At 29.7% G+C, this 8,784-nt stretch overlaps 1 protein-coding gene across 1 annotated transcript; it reads right to left on the reverse strand.

Moving 5' to 3' along the window:
- Nucleotides 1–590: 590 nt before the first annotated feature.
- Nucleotides 591–2,962, reverse strand: LOC125823375 (uncharacterized). Its single transcript, XM_049502758.1, has 5 exons — nucleotides 2,566–2,962; nucleotides 2,133–2,456; nucleotides 1,686–2,043; nucleotides 1,251–1,331; nucleotides 591–1,159 (listed from the first exon to the last, which is right to left on the reverse strand). Exons 1-5 carry the CDS (start codon nucleotides 2,860–2,862, stop codon nucleotides 1,032–1,034), a joined length of 1,188 nt encoding a protein of 395 aa, XP_049358715.1. The 5' UTR covers nucleotides 2,863–2,962; the 3' UTR covers nucleotides 591–1,031.
- Nucleotides 2,963–8,784: the final 5,822 nt, after the last annotated feature.

An 8,784-nucleotide genomic window follows, 5' to 3' on the forward strand; every position in this document is an offset into this window, starting at 1 on the left:
AGGAATGGGAGAAGAAGAGTATGAAAAAAGCCCTATATTGAGTACCTTTTTCTTCCATAAGTAACTAAAGTGGTTCAATACACTTTCACAATATTCAATGTAGAGTTGCACATTCCCCTACTAACTCACCCTTTTTTGCTATTGGCCTCTTTTTATTGAAAATGAAGAATTGCTCGAATGATAAGCACTCAAACCATGAAAAGAAACATAAAGAGGTAGAGAAAAAAAAAGAAATTTGACTAAGGATATGCAAATTTTCATCTTAATTGTGTTTCGTGTCTGGTATTCACATTAGAATTCAACTAAATCCAAATTTATTTCAAAAAGACTCGTTAGTGTACAATGCTTCCTAACAAAAATAACTATGTACCCAAAGAGACTCAACTAAAATCTGATTAGGTCCAAATTATCCAAATGAACTCAAATCTAAACTTAATAAAATGAAAAAATACTTACTACTCCACCACACCTTCCAGTTTGGTGTGGAATACCCACATTTTTATCTCAGCTATGTTAACAATAAGAAAAAATGAGCATACACTCATAATACTAACATTTAATAATGCAAAAAAAGTACTTCAAATGGACATAAAACAAAAGGCCAAATGGTATACTTATTGATAGATTCCCATTACATTTGTGCTGATAATAAACCAAAAAAGAAAATTAGACTGTATATCAAGTATTCCACAACCAAAACAAGACACAGTCAACTTTCTCCCCCATTTCTTGATTGACTAAACAAGTTTATTTTTGTCATATACTAGTATAATCTAATCTTAATCCAAAACAAAACAGAACCTAAAAATCTACTAAACCCCTTTTTTTCTTCTTCTTGAATCTAGAGCCAGCCTTGTCTGCTACTACCCCCTAAATTCTTCTTCTTACCTTACTATAAAATTAGTTTATCATAAAACCCTAAATTACTAACCCCAAAAACCCATTCCTTTTTCAACTAAACAAACAAATCTTCTTCCCAAAATCTTCACCCTACCAAAAACAAGTTTTTTCTTCTTTTCTGAGTCAGTTTCTCAGTAAGTCCACTCCTGAGGAAGTTGAAGTTCTTGGGACATTGCTGCTACTGGCGCCTGACTTCTTAAATTTCGCCTTTGTTGATCTCCCACGTTATTACTAATATTCCGGTACTTCAAAACCCCACCTATACAAAAGAAAAAAAAAAAGGTTATAATAAATCTGCGATGACGAAAAAAATGAATAGATTTTGAATATTAATACTATTATTTGTTTACCATTATTGCATCTGGGTTGAACCTGAGGCTGCAAATTCAGAGCTTGGACCACTCTGTCTGGCAGAAGAACTGTGGAGCAACCTGTAAATTGACAAACACATAAGCACCACAGAAGATAATCATAAAGAAGAAAATAACATGAGATTATGAGAACAGAGCCAAAATTATTATACTGTACGAGATTTGTGTGAAACGATTTGAATCTTTCTTTACAGTTCATTTTCCACTAAAAAACAGAGGAGCAAAAGTCCAAAATTACAGTCTAACATTTTCACTATCAGTTTCAAGAAAGCAAAATTAATAAAATATAACGGATAACAAGAACAACCCACTGGTAAAATCACTGCAAAAATAGCCAAAGTATGCATACGGATTTGGTTATGCAAATTTGAAATTGAGTTCAGAAAACAGGGGAGAAGAAAAAGAAAAGGCTACCTGGTTTCTTACGAGTTTCAGTTTGAGCTCCAACTCTTCTGGGAATGAAAACCCCTGTTCCAGCACATTCTCTTTTGGGTCCAGGATTTCCCAGGATAACAGCACGCATGCCGGAGCCAGACTGAGGTAGCGGTGGTGATGGCTGTTTCTGTTGGTGGTGGTGGTGAGGTTGTTGTAGAGCAGGCCAAGCAGCAGACACTGCCATGTTCGAAGGCCTATCAGCTCCATTTCTGTCTCTCCCATGAATACTCTGATTCTGGTGGTTCTGCCTCAACTGGTACTGCCAAAATCCTTCTTTTTCTGGACCCAACACTACTTGCCTTTGTTCCATTATCTGTTGTTGCTTCAAACGCTGAAACTGCATTTCCAGAGACCAAAAAAATCAATAAATCTTGAAGAACAAAAAAAAAAAGGAGGAAGTGAAGGTTACACTGAATTGAAGCTTACTTGAGCCATTTTAAACTGCTGGTAAGAGAGTGGTGGCTGATTAGAGTAAAACGAGCCAAGATTTGGTTTAGACATTTTTGGGTCTACATAAACTGGACTTGTCTTCCTGGGAGGAGCCCAAATTCCAACCTGTTCCTCCATTTTCTTCATTCTTGCAACCTCACCAACAGCAGCATACAGCAAATCTACAGTCCCCTTTCTGTTCTGCACTTCCGTCGGAGAACAAACCTGAAAAGGGCTGTTTGGGCTTTCACTCTGTAACCCCTGTTTAGACCCAAGCACCCCACATAAAGTTGACTGAGGAGAACTCGACAATTTATAAACCTACAGAAAACAAAATAGAAGAAAAACCCCCCAATCTCTAAATTAATCAATGAAGAACTAGCAGACAAAATAAAACGAATAACAACAAACAAAAAAACAGTAAAAATACCTTGCGGTTTTCCAGAGTGGACTGAGCCATTTGTCGAGTTAACTCAGTGATATAGTCTTCTTCATCACTCTCCGTCTCAGTCGAACCAACAACGGACTCCACCGGCGAACTCAGATCCGATTGAGGATCAAACATGTTAAACCCATATGAAAACTCATTCTGAAAATCACACCCAAAGTACCTCTTTCTTTCATTTCCCTCTCCTTTACTGTTCCCCTTAAACCCCATAAATTCATCATCGCCAGTCAGAAACTCCGGCGGTAGCCAAAACTCACACTCCTTCGACTCTTCCCCCATCTCAAAAACAACAGAAACTCACAAGAAAAGAGCTTTGAAAATGAAACTTCAGAGCTTCAAAGTTCAACTTTAATGGTGGAAAGGAGGAATGACTGGCGGAGACAGTTGATATTTATATAAATTCAAAAAAAAAAATACAGATAATGTGTGGGGTTTTAAATTAAAAAAAATATATTTTTTATTCTTCACTTGCGTTGTCGGCGATTGAGTTACACGCGATCGCCGATCTGGGGCCCAGTAAATGAAGCACGTCTGCCACGTCAGAGTAGTGGTGGACCCCACGTAATGGGAAGTGGGAAGACTATAGTTACTTTTTTTTTCCTTTTTTAATTAAGGAATATTTACCTGAAAATATTATGGAATTAATTAATTAAAATAATTAAGATGTTAATTAATGTTTTAGTTAAGTTTAATCATAAAAGATTATTGTAATCTAACGATAACGTGTTGGCGCCTTTGTGATTTGGCATAATGGGTGGCAGCACACAGATTGTCCTCATCCACTAATTCCTTTGTTGTAGTACTTCGTGCTTTACATGAATTAATAATATTTTTAATTACTATTTTATAGGTAATTTTTTATTATATAATTTATCAATTTGCAGTAAAGGTGATCTTTCCATTCGATTTATCGATTATTGATTTATAAATATACTAAATTATTATAAAATTATTAAGATATTAGCTTATCGATTGACTTATCAGCTATTGATCGTTATCGATTTATCATTAAAATTTGACATTAAAAAAATAATAAAAAATCACTTAGAAGCACAGTGACAAACCAATTGAATCATGCACATGGTTGATAAATTGTATCTTACTTAAAAGCAAACACAAACACATTGTAGAATAACTGATAGTTTGAGATAATAAAAAATAAAATTATGAAACTGAACACTCTAAGTCAGGTATTTTATATATTAAATGTAATTATTCAATTTACTATCCGGTTACTGGTTAATCTATTAAAAACCTCAAATCATTAAAAATTGAAAATTCGGCAATTGAAAAATAAAAAATATTATCAAAACGACTAAATGAATAACTCATTATAATAAACCAATAATATTTATTTTGCATTGAACAATCATGGTATCGACGTTGAAACTTAATTAATTTAAATTTACAGTGCGTAAGACTTTATTCGATAGAAAAAGTTTCTTATCAAAAAATAATAAGGAACTTTCGCATATAGTCAGTCAAAAATAGTTTAATTAAGCTCCATAGCTATAGTTTGTTAATTATAATTTGTAGCTACATGTTATAGGAAGGAGAGTGACTTGTGACACTAGAAGAGGGAGGATAGTGGCTTGCGAGACTGGAAGAGAGAGGAGAGAGGCGAGCGAGAGAGGGCAGAGAGTGGGAGAGAGGTGAATTGTGTGTGTGTATATATATATATATATATATATCGGTTAGATAATTGTATACTATACATATATGCATTTGTATATTCTGGCGAGAGAGATTGGGAGAGGGAGGAAAGAGGGGAGCGAGATTGGGAGAGGGAGGAGAGAGGCGAGCGAGATTGGGAGAGGGAGGAGAGAGGCGAGCGAGATTAGGAGAGGGAGGAGAGAGGCGAGCGAGAGAGGACAATAATTTGTATAATTCGCAGGTTCGTTTGTGTAATTCACGTGTTTTTGTATAATTGAGTAATATAAAGTCTGCATTATACAAATATAATAAAACTCGAAATAATGAATTGATTCAAACATAAACATATGAACTTTAAACAATTATACAAAATATATTATACAAATTACATTATATAAATTATATTACACAAAATCTGAAAACTGAAAAATCAAAGGAAATCATCGTCATATTCAAATACAAATCAAATAAAGAATTGTTAGTTGTGAATTATACATATATACAAATGTGGTTAATTATACAAATTCGAAATCAGACCGCATAATTAATAGTTAATGTTTGTCGTGAATGATAATTATAACAAAATATAACTATAATGAGTAATTAAATAATATAAATTTGTTTAACCGCGTAATTTTTTCAATAATAATTATACTCCAGACTCAAACACTAGAACGGAAGAACAATTTTATTCCCTCGCCACATTCTTTGGTGGTAAAGTGACATTCTCACTCTGTTCTGAACTCATAATTTATGTTATCTATTTTTATTTAACAATAGTTAATTTGTTTAATTGTTTAAATTTAAAATGAAGTAAAAATAAAATATGATGATATAAATTGAATTGGAGAGAGTATTTACAAGTAGAGAAATAGGAGACAGGATCAGAGTGCATATGTTTAAAGCCTGTAACTTAATGAGCTCATTAAAAGATCTGCCTGCACACAAATCTCTTGATTTTACACCCACATATATACTTCACAATCATCATCTCAATATAATAAAATTGTCAATCTCTATTTTATTTTATTTTTCTTATCTTTCAATTTTATGATTTTTTAAAAATAAATAAATTAAAACACATAAAAATTGAATTTTAAAAAATAAATTTTTGAGATGATTATATATAATTAAGTGACATCTCAAAGATATCAATTTAAGATTAATAAAAAAGTAAAATACAATAAATTAAAACACATAAAATGAATTTAAAAATAATAATTTTTGAGAAAATACAATAAATTAAAACACATAAAATTGAATTTAAAAATAATAATTTTTTGAGATAATTATAATTAATTATGTGACATCTCTAGAATATCAATTTAATTTCTAATAGACCAGAATTAGATTTTGCATAAATGCTAGTATACCTCCAAATAAATCATTCTTTTCTTTAAATCAATGCCATATGATCTATACTAAATTCTGAATAAGAATAACAATAAAATGTTTTTATCTAATTTGAAGGGAAAATTAATTCAAGCAACACTTAATTCTTGAATATTTAATGTAACATAGATACATGAGAAAAAATTTAGACTCGTGATTTATTTTTATTTTTTTCATTAAAAAGTAAGCGGTCTAAGCAAAGAACATTCTTTTCATGTCTTCACGTGCATGTTTAAACAAGTCATACAATTACCAACAAGGATGGTAAGTACTCCTTCATCCTTAATCAAGAGGTTTAGGGTTCGAGTTTTCTTGGGTACGGAGTCGTCTTTGTTAGGGAGCGCTTTACCTCCCAAAGTGAGACCTTTCTACGCGGATCAAGATTTTGTCGAGTTCCAATATGGGTACCGGACACTGAATGAGAAACCAAAAAAAAAAGTCATACAATTTAAAGCAATATGGTAAATTATATAAAATATGTAAAATAAAAACTATTTTTTATATATAAACTAGATAATGTTGCCCGTGCTATGCACGGGACCAATAATATAAATGGTATTTTTCGAGGCACATAACCGAGTTTTTGAAGCGATTATTTGCGTGGATAAAGGAATAAGTTTTTTTATCACAAACTAGTACTTTCTTTGACTCTATTTAAGGCATAATAAGACTACTCACATACAATATTTTTGAAATATTTTATGTTGTCAATTATCATGATTTATAGTATTTTTACGATAGATTCACTTCAAAAATCAGTGGAATTTTTTGTATTTTTTTTCAAAACATATTTTATGTTGTCAATTATTTTATAGTATTTTTACGCAATTTTTAAATATAAAAAATATAAGACAAATAAATTAAAATGGACCCAATATATGTTATTTTTGTTGTCTCAATTTATGTGACACAAATGAAATTTGGAGAGTCATCCAAATTTTCATATTTTTAAAAAAAATGGTTGAAGTTAATAATTATTGTGATTTATAATATTTTTATGTAACTTTGAAATAATGTACATTACTGGTCACTTTGTCCTAATTTATGTGATATGGATAAAATTACAAAATTAACTCTTTTAAAATGTCTTTCAGATATTTTAAGTTGTTAATTCTTATTATTTATAATGCTTTTTGGTAATATTAAAATGATATGTGTTATTTTTTTTGTCCCAATATATGTGAGTCTGATAGAATTCTGAGAGTCAACCTATGTTATTATATAACTTTTAAATATTTTAAATTGGTAATTATTGTAATTTTTAATGCTTTTTAAGTCATTTGTATTTGATATATGTTGCTTCCTTGATTGTGATTTTTCCATTTGTGAGATATATATACATACATATACATATCGTGCTATGCACGGGTCCAATAATATAAATGGTATGTTTTGGGGCTAATAACCGAGTTTTTGGAGCGATTATTTGCGTGGATAAAGAAATAAGTTTTTTTATCACAAACATGTACTTTCTTTGTCGCTATTTAAGGCATAATAAGACTACCCCCATGCAACATTTTTTAAATATTTTATGATGTCAATTATCATGATTTATAGTATTTTTACGATAGATGCACTTCAAGAATTAATGGAATTTTTTGTATTTTTTTTCAAAACATATTTTATGTTGTCAATTATCATGATTTATAGTATTTTTACACAAATTTTAAATATAAATAAAAAAATAATAAAATAAGACAAATAAATTAAAATGGACCCAATATATGTTATTTTTGTTGTCTCAATTTATGTGACACAAATGAAATTTGGAGAGTCATCCAAATTTTCATATTTTTTTTAAAAATGTTTGAAGTTAATAATTATTGTGATTTATAATATTTTTGTAACTTTGAAATAATGTACATTACTGGTCACTTTGTCCTAATTTATGTGATATGGATAAAATTACAAAATTAACTCTTTTAAAATGTCTTTTAGATATTTTAAGTTGTTAATTATTATTATTTATAATACTTTTTTGGTAATATTAAAATGATATGTTATTTTTTCTGTCCCAATATATGTGAGTCTGATAGAATTCTGAGAGTCAACCTATTTTATTATATAGATTTTAAATATTTTAAAGCTTTTTAAGTCATTTGTAAATGATATATGTTGTTTCCTTGATTGAAACTTTTCCATTTGTGAGATATATATATGTATATATATATATATTCTATATTATTTTAAAAGGGAGTTTATGCCCAAGTTCTACTATATAATAAATATAATATATAATATTCAAGAAAGTAACAATCTTGAATATTATATATTATAGTTGAGTATAAAATAGAATTTTAAAAGTCCCACAAGTATATAATATATAATATTCAAGATTGGGAAAAGTAACAATCTTGAATATTATATATTATACCTGAGTATAAAATAGAATTTTAAAAGTCCCACAAGTATATAATATATAATATTCAAGATTGGGAAAAATCTCAATCTTGAATATTATATATTATACTTGGACCTAAACTCTTTTTATAATATAGTAGAATATTAAATTTTGAATAATTTTATAAATTTTTTGACTTCGACATTGAAAAATAACATACTACATGAACTATGAAGTATGAAGTGGAGATATTTTGCCCACTATTACATACACGCTAAGCAATAGCGAAGTCACATCGATAGTGTCTCACTGGTCTAACAATAATCAATTGAATTTTTTTTCCAAAAAATTATATTGCCCATACTCACTATCAATTTAATATCAATTCTACATGTTTATAAACAAATCACGCGTACTTATACAATGAGTTGTGAAAATATTTCTTACTCATATTAGGTATCCACGATAAAAGTAGAAGCAAAGCCTCCACTTAAAAGACGTAAATAGTTAACGAAGATAAATGAATTTTGGACGAATAACATAATATTATAAATTTTGGAAGAACTTTTCCCGCGACTCATTTTTCCCTCCTCCTTTTTTTTCGTTTATAAGAAACTTATATTCCTAAAATTTGAATAAATTTAGCTAGCGTTTGGCCATAGATTTTTAAAATATTTTTGGCAAATATTATTTGGGTGAAATTTCACCATGTGTTTGGCCATAGTATTTGGGAAATATATTTCACATTTTTAAGAAATATGATTTATATCCATAAGTTTTTTATTGCATAGCACGTGACTTTGTTACCTAAGCCG

Source organism: Solanum verrucosum, unplaced genomic scaffold, assembly GCF_900185275.1.
Source record: "Solanum verrucosum unplaced genomic scaffold, falcon-dt-bn FXZP01000013.1, whole genome shotgun sequence".
Lineage (NCBI taxonomy): Eukaryota > Viridiplantae > Streptophyta > Magnoliopsida > Solanales > Solanaceae > Solanum > Solanum verrucosum.